The sequence below is a fragment of the Anas platyrhynchos genome, chromosome 9, assembly GCF_047663525.1.
Source record: "Anas platyrhynchos isolate ZD024472 breed Pekin duck chromosome 9, IASCAAS_PekinDuck_T2T, whole genome shotgun sequence".
Taxonomy (NCBI): Eukaryota; Metazoa; Chordata; class Aves; order Anseriformes; family Anatidae; genus Anas; species Anas platyrhynchos.
In genome coordinates, this window is record NC_092595.1 from 15,241,707 (window position 1) to 15,268,188 (window position 26,482).

Sequence of the window (26,482 nt, forward strand, 5' to 3'; positions counted from 1 at the left end):
CTGGAACACCAAACCAAAGACTTTCTCAGTTTCCCCCATATACTGCTACCCTCTGATTTCACTGACTGTGCAGCTCTAAAAGCGTGTCTGGCACTCTTTGCAATAGGAAGCATGCCTGGAACTCTGCATTTCAAAGTCATGCAGAAATCTTTGCAGCTCTCTACGGCTTGAAAATTTTGAAATATATAACATGTTGCTCAATTTGTAAACAATCATCTTGCCTCCTCCCAAGGAGCTTTAAGCACAAGTATTTTCATCTTGCACAGATACAGTTTGGCTTATAAATACTGAGTAGCTCACCTGTGATGAAGTCCTCTGAGTTTACAGCTTTCAGTCAGCATCATTGTCACCTGCACCTCTGAAGCTTGATCTAATGAAAAAAATAAAAGCTACAGATATAACTTTGGCAACAAACTGATGTATTAATTGAAATTTGGTCCAGATTTGCAAGTCAGCTAAGGTCACTTGAGCACAAATAGAATTTGTTTACCTACATTTTTAAAATGGAGTTAAAAAAAAAAAAAACACACACAAGTAAGCCAAGTTCTAGGGCATATTTCTGTTTAAACAAATTGGGTGAAGCCAAAAAAGGAAAAAAAACTGCAGGTGCTGACAGAATGTACTCTTGCCACTTCCTGACAGCTTTTGGGCACACACAAACCTCTTGAACCAGGCAGCAGGGGTCAAATCCTGCGCCCAGGGCCAGCACTGCTGGAAGCAGGGGAGCTTGCCTGGCGTTTCCCAAAAGCACAGAGGTGCACAGAAGGCACCAGTTTGCTGCTGAATCACAACCCAGGCTTCTACAGTTTACTTTCATGTTGATAGAGACCATTTATTCCTAGATTCACATATTTAGTGCTCCCTACTTGAAACACTTGACTCTTGGTAACCTTAGAAATGTTTGCAGTTCTCCTCCCCAGCTTTAAAAAACCAAAGAAATCCCTGCTGCCAGCTGGAACTCGAGCTTCTCTGATAACTCCAGCAACCCACAGCAAGCAGAACATCTTCTGGACAGAAGCACTGGCTGCACCCCTCTTCCCCACAAACATTTTTGTGTTGATTTTTTTGTTTGTTTTGTTTTGTTTTTTTTTTCCTGGTGGCAAGAAGCAATAGGCAAACTTAAGGCAATGTAAATCAGGGCTCACACAAACCTCCCCTCTTCATACCCAGGTGCACTCTCTTCTGTCCCTCCTTCATGTTACAACCAGCACTCCTGCAGCAAGCTAGCACAGGAGAGAACCCAGCTGAGGCCAATCAGTTCTCCGTGCTGTATTAGAATGAATTTACATATCTCATCTGAGTCAAATAAACATTTTACTGCCCTAGGAGGGGAAATGGAGGTAAAGAGGATAAGGAACAGAACACACATCCACTCTTCTCCCTTCATGGTCTTGCCCTCCTCCTCATACCAGCTCTGGCACCTCACCGGACCCTTTCCTAACCGAACTGTTATCTTGCAAAAGAAAAAATGACTTTTGGCAGAAGGAGAGGTGCATGTGGTCAGTGCAGAAGAGCACAAGGTAGGGAAGGAAAGCACAAGGCCCAGAGAGAGAGCGTGGCCTCCCCCTCATGGCAATGGCAAGCTACTAGATGGGCTCTCCCTACAACACATACTCGCCTGCAGCTTTCTAGACCTGCTGGAAGCACAGGCAGCTCCAGGCACACTGCAGCCCTTCTGATGAACCTAGGAAGGGCGAAGGGTTCATCAAAAGAGAAGTCGTGTAACTCAAGTACGTGGGAACTGCTAAACATCAGCTGATTGAGAAACTTCACCAGGGGAAGAAAGGATATCCCAAGGCAAACTGCCGCAGACGCTCTTTCACCACCTCAGCTGTGAAGAAAACAAAAAGGAGGCATGCCTTCGTAAAAGCATCCAGATGCTAAAAAACAAAGAGACTGGGAAATCAATGTTAAAAATTCAGATGTAAGTCCTGGGCAGAAGCACTGAACCCTGAGTATGCTTGGAAACCTCTAGGGAGCATCACTGCCCAGCCCCTGCGCAGGCTGAAGCACCAAGACCACCAAACCCTGAAACAGGGCTCCAAGTGCCATGACATTCACGGCTCTGTTGTCTTATGGGATGCATCCAGCTATTTTAGCCCTTCCTAAGTGACAAGCTTCATCTGAAGGAGACAGACCTCAGGTTTGTAAATCAACAAGAAAAAAGGCGGTGCTTCATTAAAATCAGTTTGTATAGGCACGAATGGCTGAAGCATCCAGCTGCTCCACAGGGCGAGCAGCACAGAAAATAAGGCACAAAAGCACGTTACAAGAAGCCAGAGGAACTGCTAGCAGGTTACTAGACTAGTATAAAGCTTCCATTTTAAATGTATTAACCACTCGCATTCAAGCAGACCACAGTTTCTTCATGCCAATGTACAACGAAGTGCCGAAAGATTACCCGGTGCAAGTTTGGGTTGATGAACTTGCTCACACGCTCTTCGGCCCTGTGCTTGCTTAACTGGTTTGCTTTTAATTACAAGATTCACCATTGCAATGATCTGAAGTGCTAAATCAGAGTTTACTTAAAACTGGATTTAAAATCTACTGAACAAGTAAATCTGGTCCGGACAACACACCCATCATCAGACAACGCTGCTATATGATGCCTTTCCCTTTCCATCGCACAGGGTGTTTGTCACAAGGTCATTGTTACGCTTCGGTGTTTTCTTTCAGCTCAGACTACGCTAGAACTCCTGAGCACCCAAAGGATGATTGACTCCCATTCAAGTATATACGGAAATCTAAATCTTATCTGGTGAAACAGTCCCAGTATCTGCATTGTGTTTTCTTATCAATATTATTTCCTTGTTTTCTGCATGGAAAAAACTTACACAAAATCAACCAAATCAACACACACAGAACAAACAATAGCAGTGCAAGGTTAATCCTCCTCCAACTTCAACCTGTGCCAATTTAGAAGAATACAATTTGATTATTGTGGTTTTACTAGGTATAATTCAAAACAGAACATAAATTATCACTTTGAAAATTGAGCGATTCCAGCCAAAACGGGTCAAAAATATTAAAAAAAATCAGGGTACTGCTATTCCAACAGTTCCCATTGCAATTAAGCCTGATTTTATGACCATTTTCTTTAGTTACATGATAAATAGTGCAATTAAACTCATTTATTTTCATAAAGTCACATTTATTAGATTATAGCCAGATAAGTCTTCATAGATTACAAAGATGATTTTGGCAATAAAACATCTTGCTGCAGAGGACATGATCATCCAGGCAACCTGACCATCCCGCATTGCAAACTCACGTAAGCAGTCAAGAAACCCCACAGCCTTTCTGGCTTTGATATGAGAAATTCACAGCCCCTGGGCAGTGCAGGGGCAGCCCTGACCTGTCAGCTCCAGCTCAACGAGACACAAGTGAGGACACACTAGGACAAATTCCATAGGTTTCATCTTCCTGCCTTAGCCAAACATTCTACTGAAACCATACCTCAAATCTCTAAGCACTACCTGTAAGCACACACATTTTAGTATTTTGTTTTTCAATGGTTTTATTTAGTATTTTCTTGTTTCTGTAGCCACACAAAACGAGACTTGTGGAATGATCTTGTCAAACACACAAGAATGCCCACAAGCTTTTGCAGCTTGTTTTCTTTCTGTTTGGGATCTGTGAGGTTATTTGATCTTCATATGGCCACACGTACAGGTATACAGGAGAGAATGGGGGGAAAAGAAGGGGGAAAACCTCCCACAGGGCTATAAATCTCTCAAATTACAATAGCCACAACAGAGGAGGCCACAGTCTCATATGCATTAGATTCATCATCAGGAAACAGTGTTGAGTTGAAGCTGAACAATCCTGGGTAAGGCTTGTTGCACAATATCTTCAAAGCCCTAAAAAAGCTAAACTTCCCTTTGAGATATTAATGCTATTTGTGATTGGGAATACCTCTGCACTCAGCAATCCACGGAGCTGCAGGCTGATGATCGTGAGCTGAGGTACAGTCAGGTCACTGCTGCTCAGCCCTGAGAAAGCATCATCTATTTTCACAAAGCTGTCACACACCAACAGCTGAGTACTTGAATAGCAAAAACAAAAAAATAAAAAAAAAAAAAAGGAGATGACATGAGTTAGGACAAATATTTGGGAGACAGCAGTGATTCTAGATGTTCAGTTAGGACAAGAAGGGCCCAACTTTTGTGAGGTGCTCAAAAGCAAGACCAGAAGCGATTTAAGACAGATGTAGGTGCATCCCAGAACTGTGAAGATGATCTTACCCTTGCTGTTACAAGGCAATGACTGGGAAAGTCTACCTTTGGGCACGGAGCAAGAACAGGCTAGGATTTCTGGAAACTTGTAGCCATATCAAAGCTTATCTCACACTATTACATTATTTGTATACAGACAGGCACAATAGGGCTCTTTGCACCGCCACTTTCATGAATGAGGCTAATCTCCCCATACAATTCTGACAGGTGTTTTATGTGCTGAGGCCCCTCCTGGCTCCCAGGGACAGAGCACCTACTAGATTTTTAACCACTTACACAATCCCATCTGCAAAACTGTGCTTTAAATCCTCATTTACCAGCACTATCAGTCACATGAATCATCGTAACACAGCTGACATGTTTACAGGGAGTTTTGCAATGACACTAAAATTGCACCAATTTGCTTGCTGTGAGACTGGGCACTCCAGCAGCAATGGCAGAGCATCGTGCCGTGCGTTCACTGGGTGGTTGTACGTCATGAAGAGTCACTCCACACCTCAAATTATCCACCAGAGATGAAAAGCAGCAATTACTTGAATATTGCGCTGGGTTATCTGATTAGCTGGATGGCTTTCAAGAACAACATTTTAGGTCAGACCTTCCAGAATCACAAATTAGCAAACGCTGTATTACAACTTCAGACTTCAGATCGCACCTCGGTCATTAAAATAAATTACTTCAGAGAACAGGAAGGTAAAGGAAAAGCACAACGTAACCAAAGGTTTCAAAATTCAAACAAGATATGCCAGAACCTTTCCATAGCCTACTACGGACAGCAACACACAGCAGTTTCTTTCAGCATTCCTATCAGAAGTAGCTCCACAAAGCACGGCAGCTAGGCAATCAAGGCTTCCAGTGAACACATCTCCTGACAGCAGCATCTGAAGAGATATTTTACCTAAAGCTTTTCTCACTTTTGGACCCATCTAAGGTGTCTTCTTCCCATGCCAACTTCCATCTGTCTCATTGCAGACTTGCACAGCAGACTTTCCCCAACATCAATGTTTCATACAATCCACTTTATATATGGCTATCTGTTTTCACACGGGTTGTACTGCTTCAATTATCTTTCAGATTTGCAGGCTTTGCCAAACATACTGTGACAAAGTCCACTAGTGCAAGTTATTGAAGGGAGTAAAGCACATGGGCAGGCACAGCAGTCCCACACTGCGTCCATAGGAACCGAGACTAGGAAATTAAAATCCTGACTGTAAATATTCAGCTTGAGGTGAGAAATACTCCTACTATCAGCACGTTCTTTTTAATTACCGCTGCTTCTGCAGAACAATTCATTACATAAAATTTCTCCCAAGGCAGAATTCAATCACAGTTCAAAGATTACACGTCTGAATACTGCTTTAACCCTTCTCAGCAAGTCTTTGGTCTTTGGAAGAAATTGAACAAAGACTATCCTGAGTTCACCTCTGTTGTTCTGGGAGACATTTTTAGAACTTCCCTTCAATAGGAGAATGAGCTGTTAAAGGAAGTTAGGAGCTATAAATCAAATCAAAATGAATACAATTAGTCACAATCCAATCTACTTTTTATAGGGTGAAGGAGACATACACACGCACAAACATTGATTCTTTAAAACTTGAGGAGGTCCCAGCAGCGAGTGACAAGGTAGATGCCAGCAACATCTGATCTGCCCACCACTGAAGTGAAGGGGTTAAAAACCCTTGCTCCTCTTCGCAGTTCTCTTACAGGTACAAGTCTGAGAACTACAGAGCCATTCAGGTAAGGGCTGTACTTTCACACATCAGCTCTCTGCTTTACAAGGCAACCACTCATCGTACAGACCTCAAATACTCTGCATGTTAAGTCAAACATCCATCCAACAACCCAAGGAGGCCCCGGAGTAGGTCACCATGCTTAGTGTTGTTAGAATTCCAGCACAGCAGGATTTCTCCTCCGATCTTAATACCAAAGCTATTTCTAATGTTTGTTTCCACGCCACAACCACACATTTTCCAAAGCAAGGCAGTTTACATTTTCAAATTCAAGCCCAATTTTAATGTATTCTGGAAGTGATTCAACACACCACCACTAAAGTGGGGAATGCTGTTCTGGTTTTCTTATATTACAAGTGTACACACAGATTTAAACTGTAGAAAAGAGCGGAGCGAAGCATGATTTGGGGTAGTGTTATTTGCCTGCTTAGCAGTGGAGGAATCTGGAGTCACAGCAGCATACAGCAACAAGTCAAAGGCTCTTTGCTCAGCGATCTGTTCAAATTAAATCAGAAAGTAAAAAATGAAGCTGAAGTAGAACTGGGGAAGGAAGATAACTGCTTTAACGTTTCAGCATCTGCTGAAAGGGCAGCAGCTAACAAAAGTGAAATACAGGTACTAACTTTAACTCTTTGTAAATATAAGTGTACTTCGGATTATGAAAGAACAATTTTTTCCTGCAGAAACATATAAAATAGCAGATATTTAAAATAAGATGTTGAAGTACAGCACTTAATTTTATGTAGATTGTACTATTTAAGGTCTCTTGCTATACTTTCTTAATGAACTAGGATTGAATAATATACAGTACATTTTATTTTTTTTAGTCAACTTCCAGGAATTTATTATTTTCCCTAATTATTTAAATTCATGTATCCTCCTGCTATGATGAAACTTAAGAAAACTCCAAGAAGCAGCAGAACTCCTTAATTTTTTTTGTTGTTGTAAACTGTCTTCTAGAGAAACAGGATCATGTACTCTGATTTTGGGACATTAAGGACTTTTTATTTATTTTCGGAAGGTATTTATACATGTGTTTAAGACATTTAGAGAATGAACTTAAACTTGTACAATTTAACAATGTACTGCTTCTGAATGTGAAGTCAATGCAATTTAAAAATGGTACATTGGGAACCACTGTGTACGCTCGAGGTTGTGGTATACAGTATGCCCAATATGAAGCTCTTCAACTTTGTTAAGGCAAAGCTTATTAAACATACAACTCATCTAGTTATGCCTCTTGCTTTTCCCTGCTTTGCACGGTGTAAATTCTCAGAATCTTTGTTCTGACACTACCTAAATGTACACACGAAGTCCTAAAGGTCACCAAGCCAGGCCATAAACAGGCCCCAAGAGGCATCACGTGAATGAGGGCAGTAAAAGGTCTGTAAGCCATGGACAGTTAAATCAGACTGGCTTCAACATACAACTTCACAGCTAGGGTGTTTGAGCATCTGCTCTTAACTAGTTAAGAGCACATAAAACCAAAAAGCAAACAATAGCGTAATGTTGGAATTGGCCAATGCTGCTGAAAAAGTCCTTTAGTGATCTACGATGACTTGAACAAAACTCAAAGCTTTGCTGAAGTTAGTAAAATGATGGAGCCTGAAGAGTTAATCTTCACTTATGCTGTGATTTTGTTTCCAGTGCTTTTCATGGGTGGATTGTTTTCAAGCTCTCCTTTCTTGTACAAAAGAAAAATTTTAAGTGGTTAGAAAAATGACACAGACGCAGTCAGGTTATCTTGAATAGCAAGATTGGTTGTTTTTAATAAAAATGTACCTTGGCCAGAATGTACTAAATGAGTCAAGGCTCTGCACAGCTCAAATTCACTGCGTGCGTTCCTGGAATAATACAATTCCATTTGTTCCTGAAAGATTTTCTCCTTTGCACGAAAAGCACCATTAAACAATGTACTCTCTAAACCAAAATGCAAAACTGTGTGTTTCTATTCTGAGGTACAAGGGTCTAAAGATGCACGAGAAAGGCTATTTTGCACCATTATAAAGGCAAGAGATCTCACAATCGCTGGCAAGAGAGGCAACTCCAGCTCTGATAAACTGAGTTGAGTCCAACTGAGACAATTCCCAAAGTTTAGAGTGGTTGGAAACCACCTATCAGAAAGGAAACAAACATTGCAACTACATGAAATAATTCTACTGCACAGCAAAAAAACACAGTGAGGAAACTAGGTGGCAGTTATGTCTCTCGTCTCCTCACCAAGAACCTATTCAGGTCCTGTTGATCCGTGGATTCTGACATCCTAAATATAGTACAAACACGTGTTCTTGCTCTTGCTGCTGACAACACATCCTTAATCTTCATGAATGACCATTTAAAGTAAAAAAAAGAAGCGGGTTATCCATAGAGAAAGTCTGAACGTGAAAGCAGCTGAAGCTTTCATGATGACGACCAGAAAATTAATGCAGTTAAACCATAAACTAACTAGAAAAGAACAACTAACTGCAAGGCCAACATGAAGGATCTAGAGAAGGTATGAACAAATGACACTTTTTGCCCTGGGCATGCAATCTTCGTACTCCCAAAGTTACTAGAGCTTCCAGAAAGCTGCCTCTAGTTTTGCCAACCGATACTTATTTTTTCTTTTAAGCTCTCCTTTTTGGCAGAGAGCACTCCACATAAGGGAAGACTGCGGCATCCAGACACGCTCTCAAGTGTTAGATGATATAGCATTAAAAAAAACACGTTATAAATTAGAGAATTTCATGAACATGCAGGTAGAAAGCTTTGTCACTATCCAGGGCATGTTACAACTTTTCTCTGGAGTGTACTACAGTTAAGCAAAAAAGAAATATTTTCTAAAGGATTTGGAGTGAACTTCTGGCACTCAGGGATGAATTTTGCCTTCAGACAATATTCTAGACGCAGTGTTGAGATTTCAGTGAGTGTCACCAAATCTGTAGTGCTATTATTACCTTTCAAGCCATGTAACAAGAAGTCACTGAATTAGTCAAAAAGCAATTCAGTCACTTCACAAATGCTTCAGATGAAAGACCCAAAACACACAAGAGTCCAATTCCAGTGACAAATTCTGTGACGTAAAAGAAATTAGTCAATTAATGCTGAACAAGCAAACTCCTACCTATTTGCCTCCTGCACTGATGTTGTGGTATTAGGATCAAACTTGGCCTTTGAGAGTCTGACCTAATAGGTAATTCCCCGCTTGAGAACATGGTGAACAACACATTCCTGGAAACTAATCACAGGCACTCTTTGAATGGCCTCTTTCACTTGAAGAGTATCTCAGAACAAAGGTGGGCAGGTCCAGACTTTGTTACCTTTTCTGTATTACCAATTTTCTTAACAGACAGTACTTGTTTTCTTGTCTGAAGCTAAGCTTAGAAAAATCAAGGTTTCTTAACTTCAGGTAGCACTGTTCTGTTTTACGGCAATCTTCCACACCACAAGGCTAGAAGGTGAAAGAAAGGGGAAAAGGCTGCTGCTCTCACTGCCATAACCAGCTTTTTGATCCTTTGGGTAACAGAATCAACACTGGGGAGAGATAAGAAAATAGGAAAGATGCAAACTTGCAAGGCTGCAAAGAAAATCTTCTCTGAACTGAAAACACTCACAGATCTGTTGTCCCATGAGCATGTCTGTCAGAATATTCATCTTCTCCTGGATATGAAATGAGAAAACTGACAGCACATTCTCCTGTCCACTTTATTACGATGTAACCCATCTTGAATGGTTATGGATTTTATAAAGCATTATTAACTGAAGAAGGAATGCAAGAAATATACCCATTATGACATGCAGCTGCTGTCACATCTACAGCATGAGCTTTCTTCACAGGTTTTCCCAATGACAAGTATTCAGAAACCATTACCCAAATGGCACAATAACCCCTCGACAACTCCCTTAGTACAGCGAAGGTCTTCTACAAGCCAACATACGTTATCATGGCTCAAAGAGGCCTTCCAGGCACCTGTATACTACTGGTTGGACATTCCTGGACACATCCAGAGGATAAATTGCTTAATCCACTGCTTTCCTGCTCTGCACAATGCAAAGTTGCTGCAATTAACACAGCTTGCATTGGTGTCACCCAGTCACAAAGCTATTTGTGTGTCAATATACTGGTGTTTCATTGAAGGGATGTATCCAGTTACACAGCAGACAACTACACCAACTAAGGTCATGTCTACATGAAGTTTGAATACATTAAAGCCTTTTTTTGTAAATTAGACTTGAATTGTTTCTACTGTTCCTCTATGAGCATTAAGATGAGTCAGTGGGGCAACATCTAAGCCTTTCCTTGCTGCCAATGCCAAAGAGCCCGGCATGAAAACGCGAGACAAAGCTCCATCGGGTGCAGATGTTTCTTATGGAGAATAGCATAAAAGTACTGTAGATGCTAGCCTAGCCATGTTTGCAAAATCTTTTCCACTTAACTGTAATTATTATTATTAACAATTACTATTTTTTTTCTAAGAATATGAAATTCTAGTTTGAAAGCAAGTTTACTTACTCTATTTGCCCTGTCGTGATGCTCTCCTACCAAAGGGTTATTGGCAATGCTGGATGTAAAGCTGCAGCAACTACCTCGATGCCTTAAGGTCCGACCTTGATGAGAAGAAAGATCTTTCCTCTCAAGAAGATTATGGAACTGTTTACTGTCTGTACTTTCTTCACCACAGCACCAGCTAAAAGAATTTCAGTTCACATTTTTCAGAATGTCTGACACCCTCCCATATTATTATTATTTATTTATTTTGTAATTGAGGGCATTACTGGACTTCTTCAACCTCAGAGTGTACTGCTGAGAAGAACAAGATAGCAGCCCATGCTTTTTGTTCAGATAACTTAGTTCCACAGACAAAGCCTTTTTTTCCTTGTTTCTTTTCCATAACCCTCAGGCTCTTTTTTTTGCCTTCAGCAAATGAAGTATTTAAGTTAGTTTAATAGTTCTCATACCCATCTCACTTTTGTGGTCCTGCCTTACTCCTGTGTTTGTGCCAAAACAGAAGTGTGTGTGTGGCCACAGAATGAACTAGATCAAGGAAAAATCAGGTTAATAGAGAATTTTTGCAGTTTTTTTCCCCCCCTCAAGCAGATCAAATTCCTAACTTAGTACATGACCCAGCTGCACACACAGCAATCACGGCCAGAGCATGAAGAGGAAGCTGCTTAATATTAGCACTGCAAATGCAATGCAGTAAAGAGAAGGGATGTTTATAGTTATTTTCCTAGCAACGTTCTGCTGCCCAAGCCAGTATTATTTCAAAGGCAAGCATCAGAAGAATCTATTATAAAACTTGTCCCTATAGATCCTTTTTAAAGCTGAGAAATTCTCTAACAATTATGTGAATACCGTTACTCCCTTAAGACCATTCTCCAGTTCACCGCAGCCAGCAAGCGAAAAGGTTAAGGAAAAGCAGGCCATGTACTGTGTCAGAAACACAAGCCATTGCAATACAGAAACGTGTTTAAGAGTAGACTGGAAAGCCCATTTTGGTAAAGCAACTGGACAAGTGGTGATGGAAGGCAGCTAAATCAAGATGTGCTCTTGCAGATGATGGCTTGTCATTTAATTCTATGCAATATAGAGTAAGCATGCTTGATAGAGTACAGATGTCACACTGCCCCAGCTCACAATTTTAGGTGTCACAAGAGTAGCATTTGTTGACTCTGCATCTGGGTACAGAAGAATCAAAGTAACACAGCAAAGGGGTATCAAGTTAAGGCAGTAGTTGTGAACGATGCTGCAAGTTAAGAGTCTTGTTCTTCACAGAAGAACACCAGGCTCATGTGACAAGGGACACATTTTTTTTGAAACTATATAAAATAAAAGCAAAACGACAGCCAGAACTGTTTGGTAGGGAAGGGCACACAGAAAAACAAGAAGAAATCAGGAGAAATTCCCAAGATACTGGAAAGAAGCATAATTTTCCTTTAACTGAGGATGTTTGCTAAGTGGATGCCTGCTAAAAAACATCATTTAGAAAATACTTGCCTTTTACAAGGGGAACATTACTTTTGTTATACCAAAAACAAAGCCAAAGACAGCTTCAGTACTCAGGAATAGTCAACTACTACAATCCTGCTAGGATCTTCCAAACGGTGGCATACCTACTTCTGTAGAAGTCCTATCTGGCTTCAGCAGGTAAGAAAAATGCTACAGATTGAAAGTGTACCACCTCAGAGGCACTCCCAAAGAAATAATAGAAATGTCTTTAAATTATGAGAGTAACTGGCACTCCGAATCTTAAAAGAAAGAATTGAAGACTTTGTGAAAAAACAACAGCTGTAATATACCCAATATAAATGACAAACACCCCCAATTAATGGACGGAGAAGATGCTGAACACAATCCACAAGACGTAAGTAATATGCTTTCCATCTATACTTACCTCATTTCCAAAGCCTACCAATTATGATTTAAATCACTGAACGTATTCTTGAACAAAATGCTGTATTTGTAAAAATTCCATTCTAAATGATAATTCTCATGCTTTAGCTGCAGAGTTTAAGGCTGACAGAAACCATGCCTCATCTGTACAGCCATCCATGTTCATAAGAGATGTTAGGATGCGTAAGGGGTGCCTTTTCAGCAACTGGGAGGCGAGGGGAAGGCTGTAGGTGGAAATAACTTTTCCATGCCAGTGGAAAAAAGATAGGATTTTTACAAAAAGAATTACTAAACTAGAAGTATCCAAGATGCAGTAACCAAAGGCAGTGGTGAACACACACATTCTTCTTCCATATAAAATTTCTTTTCTATGTCTGACAACAACATCCAAATTGATTTTGATTTTTAAGCAGCTTCCTTTTGAATTCTTTTTCTTAATTGTTTTTAAAGATGGACTTGTTACACTCAGTACGTACCACAGTCCAAACAACTGGACACACACACCCTTTATATAAACATACCTTTAACAGTTTTGACAAAAACTTGTTTCTCTTTACTAGGGTCCTTCTCCTCTATTAGAATTCCATGGAAAATGCGCCCAAATGTACCTATGAAGAAAAAAAAAAGCAGTAAGTACTATGCAGTTAAAACACTTTGATAACATTGACATAATTTAATACTTATTCAGAAAACACTGCCTTAAAACATATCAGCCATAGCAGATACTTTTGAATAATGGAAGGCAAAGTACAATACTTGAATGCCCTATTAAATCAATAGAACTACTGAAAATAAACAACCCAACCACAGCTACACCAGCAGAAGTTGGATCCAGAACCATATGTAGTAGATGCTGAAAGTTTTAGATAATTTGAGTGGAAAATATAAAAAGAAAAGCCAGGAGTGAACCAATGACAGCAACAGAACCCATTTAATTTAAGCATCAGTACTGATGATGGGTCTGTTTGTTGCAATTCAGTCCCCACCAACTGCCTGCACTAAAACTGCCAGCTCCATCCTTTTCTCCCACAACTAGTTAGGAATTCTCTGGTCAACACATTCCTCAGAGACACCTTTTTTTTTTTTTTTTTTGAAACGTTCACAGAAAAGTACTGGATTCAAACAAACCAGTACACATGGAACAGATTGAAAAAACAGTATCACATTATTCAAATGTTTCACCTCCGCTGGAAGGTTTTTTTGTTTGTTTTATTTTGGTTTTTCCAGTCTCCAACATTTTTCCATTCACATATTTTAACAAAGATATTGCAGGAAGAAAAGCTACGTTAAACAGCTGGAGTAAGAACAATCTCAGTGTGGTAACACACAGAATTAATGCTTTATACAGACTGGGTTAGTGACTCTGAATATGCTATTATGATGGCACCAACGTGTGCATCAACTTCAGGTCTCCATTACATCCCTTTCCCATTGATTTGCCCTGTTTGATTAGGCTGAAAGATCTTCTGTAGGGATTGCCTTAGCCTGGCTGTACATCTCCTAGAATGAAGTATGGCTATCTTCTGGATCCTAAATACTTTACAGGGACAGTGCAGTAATTTCTATCATCTACCATGTGACTGCAAAACAACTCTGTGAGACAGCTGTGACACCAACTCAGCTTGTGATCACACATCCAGTCATCAGATAGCTCCAAACACTACAGCTACAGGCAAGAAACAATATACAGGAGCACAAAACACATCCTTCACCTGCACAAAGCTTACTGCAGAACCATTGGATTGAGAACAATGCTACTTCCTAAAAATGAAAAAGCATTCTCCCATTGTGTTTCAGAGGGGGATGCAAAGCACTTAGCAGTTCTGCCTATAAGGGATTAGTATCTCACATCTCTAGCTTTGGAAAATTTGGTTTCTCATCAGGTGACAGGGACACAGACTTGGAAGTTGCAGTGGCAACAACCAGAGGCAAAACCCCTAAATATTTAAGTCTATTTTCTAAATGCAACATCAACAAGAACCTATTGTTACTGCATATGCACACTTCTGATATGAACATTAAACAAGATCAAAAAAGGGTCATCACCAAATTTTTCATAATAGAGCTGTTAATTTTGCATCTGTGGATTAGATGTCCATAGCAGAAGCTAAAAGTGGAGACTGACTGAATTTAGATGACAGTGGCATTTTTTTCCCCTTAAATGAAGTTATCTGTCAGTTTACAGAAATGAGTTTTTGCCACCTACAGCCTCAGCTGATTACCTCACTCCTTAGCCGTCTCACCCTTTCATTTATTTTTCTTTCTTAAAGAACCAGGTTATTAAACACAGACAACCTGAATTATTTACTTTGCACAATTAGTCGCTCCCCTGTTCTAACAAATTCTGGAGCTGCTTCCCCACACCCCACACACCCCAAATACAAACATCATCCATCATTCTTTACCTCCACCAAAGTCATAAAGACCTGAGACATCACCCGTGATTAATTTCAGAAAAATCTAGCTATAAAAAATACATACATATATCCCTTGTTGTAACCAACAAGTGTCCCGAGTCCTTTAAATACCTTCTTGGAGCACATCCTTTAGAGTTATCCTCTCCCTGGAGATGGCTATGTCCTTCACTTTAGCTTTTGCTTCCATTAGAGTGACACTTTTAAGATCATTCTTCTCTATCCGTAATGTAGGATAACCTGAGGAGCCAGCAGAGCCAAACAAACCAATATAAATACCCTTATTATAAGAACACAAGCACATTGCTTCACCTCAGCACCACCTACAGGTACAAAGACATGCAAGCAGTGTGTACTTAAGGTTACGTAGAGCATTAAATGATAACAACAACAACAACAAAAAAAAAAAAACAGGAGAAGCCACATGAACATAATAATCTCTGAAGAAAAAAATCACACAAATTCTATGCAGTGCCATGCAACCAAGTCTATTTATTAACACCAGGTAAATAAAGCTCCTTCTTGCATACTGAAGCTGATTAACACAACACTGCACTTCCCTACCAGTAGGGAAGTAAAGATTGAGGTTGGAGACTGCCGGAAGACTTGGTGGAATCAGGAAAACACCTTACCCCAACACTGGGGCAAGAATACAACCAGAAATACCAGTGCCCTCTTCTGGACACAAGAGGCCTGACTTTTTTAATGATCAAGACCATGAATTATTACAGAAAAAGCCTGAAAGTCATTTTGACAATAAGTTTTAAATTTAAATGTCATTGAATGCAAGGTTAAAACGACTGTGGAAGGTCTAACAGTGATCCTCCTGTTCATTTTCTGCATCCAACCTTTTTTCTTATATTCATTTTCACCATTTTCTATGTTTCTGGGGGTGCTTCCCTGGCCCTAAAAGACAAGGCATTCTGAAGCAGCGTGGTCTGAACACACTAAACAAACAGGTGCCATTACAGCTGTTTCCACACTTATCTGAGTGAGGAGAGTTTAATCATCAATAAGGACCTGGTTTGTAGGCTACCTTGCTTTCTAGTCTTCTTCCGTTTTGCATGAGGCTCACTGATGAGTTTCCAAGAATCATTTTAACTAAACAGTGCCACTTAGAGGGCCAACCTGAAAACCTGAAGTTGATAGCACATCAACAGCATGGTTTCTTCCAAACCACGTGGAAAGGAAATTTTTAATAGATGCATTTCTCTTAATGCTTCTACCATATAAAGTTTCCAGGCAGCTTTCTACAAATAGAAGATGAACTCAGATTACAAAAATCTCTCTTTTGTTTCAGGAAGTAATTCATTCAATTTAGAAGAAAGCCAAGACTTTCCCAAAGCTGCAGGAGTTCAGTCCTAGGTAAACACCTGCTTCCACACCTGGGCAGGAAACAGGAAGACACTAGTGCTGAACAGTAATTGTGATACTCATGCACTGCTCCCTTGTGATTTCGGATGGTTAGTATCACTACTAAGTGCAGTCAGAAGAAAAATGGGAGAGATTTTGGGGTCTTATTAGTTGCTTAAAAAAAAAAAAAAAAATCAAGCCATTAATCATTGTTTTTAACCTAGCTCCAAAGGATAAACATTAGAATGTATAAAGGATAGACATTGACATTTCTACTTATCAGATTGCTGAAAAAAAAGACTCTTTAGGTTATTAATACAAAACTCTTAAGCATTAGAGGATAGAGAATCATTGGTGGCAGCAGATGACAACAGAAGCCACTTCCTGAAAAGATCTCAAGGGCCACAGTACCATTTCAGCTTGGCAATTTCTACTCTACTGAGAAAAAAAAAAAAAAGCCAACTGAGATTAACAGAGACTGTTCACTCCTCCTGCTGGGCCCCCCATTTTTCCCCTCACATTTTACCATAAACCCTTACCTCACTTCAGATCTTTTAAAGTAGGCTCTAGCAGAAATTTGAGCCAATTTATCCAGGGCTACTTTCAGATCTTTTAAAGCAGGCCCTCCAGCAGTGCTTTGAGCCAGCCAATTTGGTCTGGACTAAGTCCTGCAGTCCTGCTCTCTTTCAGTGTTCAGTCACACAGACCCATACCCCTCCAAGCACCAACACCAGCGCTCATACAGCTAGGCTACGCGCCAGCTCAAAGACCCAAGTCAACAAAAAGCCAGTCACTCGGCAGAAGCGGTCAGAAGAGATCAGTGTGTACGCACAAGGGTCAAGGCAAATGCTCATGGTCAGTCCAGCCTTAGATGAGACTGACCTGCATACCCAGGGCTGCATCAGTTCCTCCTTACTTATCTCAGGAAGATCCTTTCACTAGAACTATGCTATACGGGGTACCTCTCCCCTAGAGATGACAGACAATAACTGCAGAAGTAAAGACTCGACAAATAACAAATATTGTTAGGAATTTGAGTTAGCACAGAACACAGCTAATATCAGTTCATCACAGAGCATATAAATCACTGCTGCTTCACCCTTCTTTTTAATTCACTGCTCGCTCTCTATTTCTCTATGGAAATATTTCCCCCTCCCCCCGTATTCTTTCAAGCAAAGCTGTTAAAAAGGAAGCATAAATATATAACCCTTATCAAGTTTTTCTGCCCCGTTCTTTTCCTTTGCATGTTGCAGCAACAGGGCAAAAATAATAAAATAACCATCAGGAGTCAATGACATCGCTTGCTTCGGTCTCCAGTCAGTAACAAATGGTCAGGCTAAGGCTATTTGGATCCTTCCTTACTGTTATCTCTGCCAGGTCTATCCCACCTTCTGCTTGATGCTGCAGAAGTCAGCTTCTTTCCAGCACTAAGAAAGCAGATGCTTCAGACACTGGGGCAGCCTTTCTCACTGACAGATCTATGTGCAGGGAGAATATCCCGTTGACCCAAAGGCAGTATAACACTCATGTGATGAATCCTGTGTCCCAGATCTTATGGAGTCCTCAATCTTGACTATGACGTGGCTAAATAAAACCACATGAACCACACACCATGAACTCAAAAGAGACAAACTAATAGAGACAGGAGTTTTTCCTGCTCTTCTGTTTCTGTATTTCTGAATACAGACTCAGTGTGACCCTACCATTAATACTCCAGCTGGGTCCAAGACAGTCTGTTGCAAGGCTCTGTAATTAGATTAACACTTACTGGTTACTGGCGTTGCATTGTTTGGTGTATCGGCTCTCAAGTACTGCGTTGTCTGCGTGGAAGGTTGGGATAAACCTTGGGAGCTACTGCTGTCACTAATGCTGTTTTAAAAACAAAAATAGACATGAACACAACTGCTTGATACTGTAATAAATACAAAGTTATCAGATTAAGCACAAGATTTTTCAGACTGGACTTTGGACAAATGGCTTTTTTAAAGTTTCTCACTAGCCTACTTTGTCATTCCTCACTCATCACCCTTCCTTCCTCTTCCTAAAAGTCCAACAATGAGATTTTTGGGGGATAGGACCACAGCTGCACACAGTATGCAATAAACACACAAATTTCACAAAAATGTAGTGAAATGTTTCTTGCCTTATCCACAAGATAAAATACTACCAAAAAAAAAGCTATTTAAAAAGTTATTGTAGCTGCAATGGACTAATAACAGGTGAGAAACCCTGCAGGCAAAGACAGTACCCGTTATTAGCTCAGTTGATGAGGCTGGAACAAACTTCTTGATCTCCCTCCCAAGCACACACAAACATGTCCCCACACACACTCCTTTCGGAGACTACGGAGTAGTCTCCACTACTGCCGACACAGCTAGCAGAACAAGAACACGATTGCTTTTGGGTATAACTCTCTATTGCCACACAGTTAACATTTATTTGCTTTTGGGGCTGCTCTTGAGCACTGAGCTAGCAGTGCTAGCTGTCCCTGCAAGATTTTTTGGGTGTATTTGCTGATGCCCTCAAGGCCCACTGTTAAGTTTTTGAAGCAGGACTTCCTTTAAAGAAACCAATTTCTCCCCACTGTACCATAATCACTGATTTTTGCTGTTGTTTAAAAAGAAACTAATTCTCACACTACAAAATACCAGGCTTACTGAGATCCAGACCAGCCATAAAACTCTCAAGATTTTTTTAAGTTATTGCCACACTCATTGTCTTCCAGGTGTATGGTTCCAGCATATTTTTTAGGACAAGCTTAAAAGGCACAGCTGATGGTCTAGCTATTCCAGCTTAACTTCCTTTAGTTTCTGAAAGAATATTCTCTGGTGCTGGCAACTTATTACCACTCATTTTAACTTTTTGTGCTATCTTCAAAGCTCCCCGTTGTGATTCATGCTCCAGCACGTCCCCCAGAAGGGAGCATTCTGCCATGGTCACCACATTAAACACCAACACAGAACTTGAGCTTTGTTTTCCTGCTATGGCTTTATCTTCCCTAAAAACTCCTTTTGTAACTTGATCACCTAATAGCTGTACCGATTTCTCTGGCTGGCTTCCTGCGGCAGGCAAGTCTGAAAAAAGAATCATTTGTTTTATGCCTGTTGCAAGTTTCAGAAACAACTTTTTTGGTTGGCTTTACTCTGGTTTTAGGTTTAAGAAAGATCATAAAGACAAACAAGTTAAATCTTCTCACTTGGACAAAATTTCAGCTTTTTGAAAGATGCCTTCTTGCTTTTAGTAACGCCCATTATCCTGCTGTTAAGCCATGCCAATTTTCCTTGGCACTTTTTCAAGCGCCTTTGATAGGAGGTATGGAAGCATTTGCACTGAACTTTCAATACAATGTTCTCAAATAGTCCATATGCAGCCCATAAACTCAGCTGCCTGTTTGTAGCTTTTATTTAACAATCGTTCTCATTTTTATTTAGTTCTGCCTTTTGAAATTAAGAGCAATAGCAGTGGGGTTTTCATCCTCTTTTGCTCCCGGGACATTGTTAACCCTAATGACATTATCATCGTTGATTCAGAACCTCTTTACAGAGCCATTTTGAGCTTATTTAAAAACAAATCAAAAGTTGTTTATTCTCTCACACATTCCTTGGCTAGCCTTTCCATCAAGCAGCCATTGATCACATCTATTACTAATGCGAGACAGTTTAAATTAAAACACTAAAGCAGTTTCTCAGCCAAGCACCAAAAGATCACTTTGCAGGGTCTTTGTTGGCTCTTGTGCATGCTGCAAAAATCAAGTATGATGGAGTGGAGAATAATGCTGCTAGACTGAGACTCTCAGGAACTCTTAGATGCGTATATTCACACGCTAAATTTAATGCTTTTTCTTTATGGAACAAAGAAAGCTGCACATCCTTTAACTACTACTGATTAAAAAATTTAGACAATTTAGGAACAAATGAATTGAGGAAAGCTGACACTGAGAAATAGCCTTCAGGTACTGTTAACACTTGGCACACTGAATCCCCCCAAAACCAAGTGGTCTGGGAACACAGAAGGAGTAAAGACTGAAAGAAAAACAGGCTGGCATCTGTCTGAGCTGGAGGACAAGCTAGCCTGAGAGACCGTAGGCAGGAACAAAAACCATTCAAGGTTATCTTTTCAACAGTGCTGACCACCTACATTCCCAACTGCATTTCTGAAGTGTTCGATTTCAAAATCCTTGGATCCTTAACAGTTGCATCTAATGCAGATTGTTCACGTAGCCTCCAAGAGAGCTTCAGTCCACGTGCTTTCCTCTTCAGTGTTTAAACGCACCCAGCAAAACTCCGCTCAATACATAAAAAAGGTAAAGGACATGCCAACTGTTTTGTCCTTGGGGCTGACATTGCAAGTCCTCCTCTCGTGCACGTGCCATTTTGGTTTAATGGGATTGATAACCCATTTGAAGAGAGACACATCTTCAGTTTTGTAACCAACCACTTGGGTACATCATCCACGCAACTCTTCTGGCAAAAACCTGATGGCCACAAGTCTCCAGACCATAACCAGCAGAGCATCTGCAACTGCTGCCTTTCTGGAGTACAGCATGCAGCACAACTCTGCAGAGGTAGTCACTGCTGCAGGCTGACACTGAGGGCAGAAACTGCAAGCCACTACAGAAGACTAATTTGGAGGCCAGAACTCCCACAAGCCTGGGAGTTCTGTCACAAAAAATGGCCTGGAAAACCTTGAATACATACCTGTCATCCAACTCTATCCTCTTCATACTGTGGAGATGCAAGACAGCTAGTATTATTGCCACCAGGAATATAACGGCACAGCACACGCCTACACTGATGTAGAACACGCGGGTAGAAGTGGTGGGAGCTGCATTTACAGGATCAACTGAAACACAAAGGTGAAACGTTACTGAACCTTTCTCAGAAAAATCAACTAGCGTGCTGACATGGCAGGATGGCAGCACTGCTCCCAGACTTGCCCCAGGTGTCCCCACCACCCAGGTCCAGCAGGAATTGGGAGATGAAGCCAGCACAGAGGCAGACTGCAGTACCCCTCAAAGTGGTGGTTCCTGCTGCTGCAAGGCAGGGCACAGGCCAGCAGTCACTCAATGCCTCCATTTATTTGCTGGGACAAAAGGCAGGTTCCTACAGAATGAGAAAAGCTAGCCAGCAACCTCCTAAAATGGCCTTGTTGGTGCTGCAGGCCTTGCCCCACACAATCCTTTGACTCTCCTCCATGGCTCCCATGCTGCAAACACAGGAGCGCAGTCAAAACCAGCCTCCAGCTCAGCTAAGCCCAGACACAGCAAGTGGCACCGACTTGCTAGGTGGGGCTGGAAGAGCAAGATTTGCCTATCTGGACAGCAAGGCATATACCCATACAGTAAAATAAAGTGAGATTAGTGCCTAGATGCACTGGTGGTGCTTGCTCATTGACCAACATGGCAGAGCACACAAATTCAGCTTCTCCTTCTGATTTTGGGGTATGATGCTGGTATATGGATCCCTGAGCCACATCTTAACATGGCCAGCAGGGGCTAGCTAGTTAACCCTCCTTCTCAAAAGGCTCTCAACTGCAAAGAGCTTTAGGGCAAAATTCTGCAACTGCACCATGGGTGCCACACAGTGCAAAGGGACTGGAAGCAGGAGGTGGCAGGTCTTGCCTTAGCTGCTTTATCATCAGGGGGCCCTGAGTAACCCCAGCCACCTGTAGATTACAACAAGGTGTTGTGGAGAACAACTGCCCTGCAAGAGGCAGTGGGTGGTGAAGGGGAAACTAAGCAACTCTTTCAAAAAGCATTTTGGGAAAATTGGGAAAAGCATTTACATTTTGGGTTCCACAAAGGCTGAGCGCAGCCCGTCAATGGCATTGACAGAAGTGGAGCGAGAGTAAAGGAAACCACCTAATTCTATTAATTTGATTCTGACAAGTCAAAACAGCAAACCAGACAAGTCCTGAAGTCAAGAAGATAGATCAGAGTCATGTATGGGAAAACAGAGCCCCCAAGACACAATTTTAAAAAAAAGTTGTTACAACACTAGGAATAGTAGTTCTTCACTAGGATACACTCCCAGCTAAAGTTACCAAATAAACCCCACTAAAATACCAGGTTTAGCAGAAACACCTGGGGAGTATGTTCATAGGGAAGGCTGTAGAAACAAAAACCATCACAAGTTTTTCATTTCTTTACACTTGGAGTACCTGGTACACCCAGAGTTACTTACAGATAGCCTTGCTGCTATTTTTGTCAGATGTTGGAGATTTTACTTCTGGTTCAAGCTCTAAACAGATGAGAAAAAAACTGTTAAGTTCGACATGCATTTATTACTAAAGTCCTTCAAAGAAAGTCAATTGCCTATTTCTTGAAAAACAAACCTGTTTTTCCAAACAGGCAAGTTGACTTAAGGGCTATGGTTATTTTTAGATTTCCATTTCCTAACCACTGTATAAATAAATTTAAAAAAAAATCACCAGGCTTCAAGACACATAGGTCAGATGTGTGATCACTAACATGCATGCCCACTGAGGCCATGTCCGAACCCACTGGATCTACCTAGTTAAAAACCCTTTGACTTGTCTGCAAAGTCCAAAGCAGCAGATAGCAGAAAAAGCAGGTGGAGAGTAAGTGTGTATACATACAGTCACAAAACAAAAACCTCATGTAATTGGTTACTGTATGATAAGAAATCATTTATTGATTGAATGTTCAATGAATACTACTCAGACTAATGCAACTCATCCAGGAAGAAGTTAAGAAATGCAGCCCTGATCACCTTGCCTTCTTATCTGATGCTGGAACCATTAGTGTTTTAAAACTGAAGGATGAAATCTAAATATTTAAAAAAAAAAAAAAAAAAGTAAAAAAAATAAAAGCCAAATAGACAATGCTTGGGTTCTGGGGTGAAAATGGTCCTTTAGGAAGGGGATATGTCTTCATTATGCTTACTACTGGTCTCTCTAACATAGGAGGGGCAAACCAAGGGAAAATAGGCTGTGGAGACTACTTCAGATAAACCTCACTGAGGTTTCACATGCGTCTGAGGCAGTATCATGGATTTCCGTGACTGCAAAAGCCCAGATGCACTTGCACATCCCCCTTCCTGCTCCTAGCTGCAAAGAGCTGCCTCCTCCCCAGTACAGTTCCCTTCCGACTCCTTGGCAAGCTAGTTCAGCCTGATAAACTTGTCAAAAAGTACATCAAGCAAAAGGAAAAAAGATCTGAGAGTTTTGCTTTTTTTTAAGCCTTAGGAGGAAGTATTAGGAATGCCTCGAGCAAAACCACTCACAAGTTCCTGCATATTGTTAACTTAAGCACTAAATTAAATTAGAAATCCCCCGATGCTGTATACCACTCCACATACAACTTTCAAAAAAGCCATTGACATGATTATGAACCCACAGAAACGTGATCTTTGTAAGAATTATTTCTGCATAATTTAAGAAGTGGCTCTACTTCCCACACCCTTATGCTGGTGCAGTACCTATGGAAACCCCCTCAGCTCACTTAGCAGCTCAATAACGTATGAAGGCACACACAGTCCACATTTCCCCCACTTAGAACATTTGAAAAAGTACCCAAGAAAATATGAACTAAAGGTAAGTTTTCTGTCTGAAACAGTATCAGAAAGTTCTCTGTTTCTACTAGAAAGAGAGACATTTTGAATTAAGAATGATTTTATCATAACGTCAGTACAAGGAGCATGGGTATCGGTGTTACGTGGTAAAAAGCCACACATGCTTTTTCATACACATTTTGCAAAAGTGCATCCATGGACATTCAGACTCCAGGGAAGTGGCAGGCTCCCCTCTGAAACCTAACCACTGTCCTCAAAGGCTCTATGTAAACTGAGCAGTGCTGAGAGGAACGTGTAGAGGTGGCCATGCTCAAACGCTGCCTGAGGACAGGAAACAGAAGCCATTTTTAAGGAGATTACAGCTCTCAGGATTCTCAAAAATAATCTTCTTTTGATGCCTATGAAAATACTTCCAGGAAACAGCAACAGGAGATAGCAACAATTCAAGAATACATTGTGCTTGCAGATTCTTAAGTCAAAACCCAGAAAAGTCAATCTGGGATTCCTGAAGCCTGCATTATCAATCTACCAAGATCATTTTGTACTCAAAGTCTGAAAGAGTAACATCTGGTCACATTTATTAAGTAGCTAGTTTTAAGTTTATCTCAGTTTATAAAGTAGATTTGGCTGTTAATTTTTAGAAAAAAAAACCTTTGAATATTCACAGTGCTGCAGGTTTGAAGAATCTAATTTCTTCCTTGCAACAACAGAGAAAATACACATATATATTTTTTGCAATATATGTGAGGAGGTCACACCGCAGCACAACACTTAGGGAATTGGTTCATTTGTCAGCTTCTGCTTCTACCAACTGCACACATTTTTCTCTGGAAATCAAAATGTTACTTGGTTTCTTCTTGTCCTTTCCATAATTCACTCTCGTGGATTGTTACACTTGTCCTTGGTCATGTATCTTCCCACATCTTTTTCCTATACTGCTTTAACACTAAAAACCATTGAATATTTGAAACAGTGTCTTACTTTTGTAGCACATTTTCCTCCGTTTGAAATTTAAAACTGTGATGTTTTTGGATGAATTTATTGTCAAGTTGAGCTGCATCAGTATTGTGACCTCAGAGTCAAGTCTGCCAGTGCAGGAGAGTTCGACACGAAACACTGCAAGCATACAACAAACAGGCATTACAATTAAGTTTGAGCACATTTCAGACATCATGGTGAAAGAATATTAAACAGATAGGGGCCTTTATAAACAAGGTTTAATGTACATTTTGTAAAAAAAAAAAAAAAAAAATCTATTAATAAACAAATGCTATTTTAGTGTCTACGTCTTGTAATTTCTGACAACTATGAAAGCATTAAGTAGTTTAATTTTAAATATATTTTTAATGTGGCTCACATAAGTAAGTTTACCTCCAGATATAGTTTTAGTAACGTGCAAATGGAGGTAAACCACTAGCGTTGGAGCTCTCACAATATAAAACTGCATTAGAGCAGAAACGCAGAAATTTCCATTTCGCTTGCTGCTTTCTCAAACACCATGAAGGTCAGCTTTTTCTACAACAGTTAAGTTTAAATATTTTGGTCTCTGCAAATCTGACTGGAATCAAAGCTTAAACTAATCGTACAGTATTTACTTTCTAGCTTACACAGCAGCATTATTGATGCCAGCAGAGCAGACACAACAAGCCTAATTCCCTAGTCTCTGCCTTCACAAAGAAGTGGTACAAAGCCAAAACATCAAAACATGTATTTTGTTCCCACTTGTGTATCTAACAGAGCACAAGGCAATGAGGAACCATAACTGAATGATCAAGGAACAACGATCATTTATGCACTTTCTGAAACAAACACGTTTGTTTCTAGTACAAATTCTACAGAGCAGCTAATACATATTCAGAATAGTTTTCTTGACTTTAAACTTACCATAAACTCTAACATGTTATCAACTTCCACACATCTTGAAATTATGTCTCTGTAGGGTAGCGAAGTTAAAAGCTGTGTTTTGTTTTGTTTTTTTTTTAAGTCCATGCAATTGCTAATTATTATTGTTGAAAGGAAATTTGTGTGCACATGGATGCATAAGTGTATATATATACATATACACACACACACACACACACACACACGCATGTGTCTATAACAACACAAAAAACATTGTTTCATTTCAATGAAACGTCCTCCACTACACAAGGGGAAAAGCATTACTCTTACACTAGCAGTCACAATGTATAATACCCTTTCAGCAATGTTGTAACTGTTGCAGAGACCTGTAAGTTTATAACATTTAATAGGGAAAGGTTATGTTTTTATGCAACACTACACACACTTTGGAAAGAGACAAGTATCATCAGAAAGCTCTAGCAGTACTAGCTGTATGTGTCTGGGGACGTGGGGTGATCTGTTTACCTGAGAGGGTGCGAGGAACTTCTCCTTGTAAAGAAATGTTGGCCTGGGGCATAGCCATAGCCATGGGATTATCTACCTGAAATCCCAGTTTGTACTCAACCTGTAACAAAAGTTGGGAGATTGAAAACATGTAAGGAATCTCTACAGTAGTAAAAAGAAATGCTGCGGACCTTTTGATTAGTTTTCTTAACATTAAGAAGCCTCTTTCTTATTTTAAGAGAATATTGGTGATTTTAAGTGCCCAAATTCAAGGTTTCTTATATGAAGTCTAAATATCAGACTCTTGACGGTTCAAATAAAGAAAGCCAAAAGAAAAGCCATTCTTGAAATAATTTCAAAAATTTTGGTCAGAAATTAAATCACAGTATGAAAAAATAAATAAATAAAACCACTAACCTCGCTCAATGATATTTTTACACTTGCTTGTTCAAAAGGCAATTTGTTAACACCACAGGAATTCAAAAAAAAAAAAATCCCA

The 26,482-nt window shown here is 40.3% G+C and overlaps 1 protein-coding gene across 3 annotated transcripts in view; it reads right to left on the minus strand.

Annotated features, from left to right (window-relative positions):
- The window catches only part of RYK (receptor like tyrosine kinase), a 55,751-nt gene that overhangs the window by 10,815 nt on the left and 18,454 nt on the right, over positions 1 to 26,482 (minus strand). For 2 of the 3 annotated variants that reach the window (XM_072042302.1, XM_072042304.1), the window contains exons 3-10: positions 26,005 to 26,104; positions 24,619 to 24,753; positions 22,288 to 22,344; positions 20,803 to 20,947; positions 17,873 to 17,974; positions 14,867 to 15,000; positions 12,860 to 12,946; positions 301 to 370 (exon numbers count right to left, since the gene is read on the minus strand). In XM_072042302.1, the coding sequence (XP_071898403.1) occupies positions 301 to 370; positions 12,860 to 12,946; positions 14,867 to 15,000; positions 17,873 to 17,974; positions 20,803 to 20,947; positions 22,288 to 22,344; positions 24,619 to 24,753; positions 26,005 to 26,104 (830 nt within the window). The remainder of the gene's footprint in view (positions 1 to 300; positions 371 to 12,859; positions 12,947 to 14,866; positions 15,001 to 17,872; positions 17,975 to 20,802; positions 20,948 to 22,287; positions 22,345 to 24,618; positions 24,754 to 26,004; positions 26,105 to 26,482) is intronic. The other variant, XM_072042303.1, reaches the window with a different exon arrangement.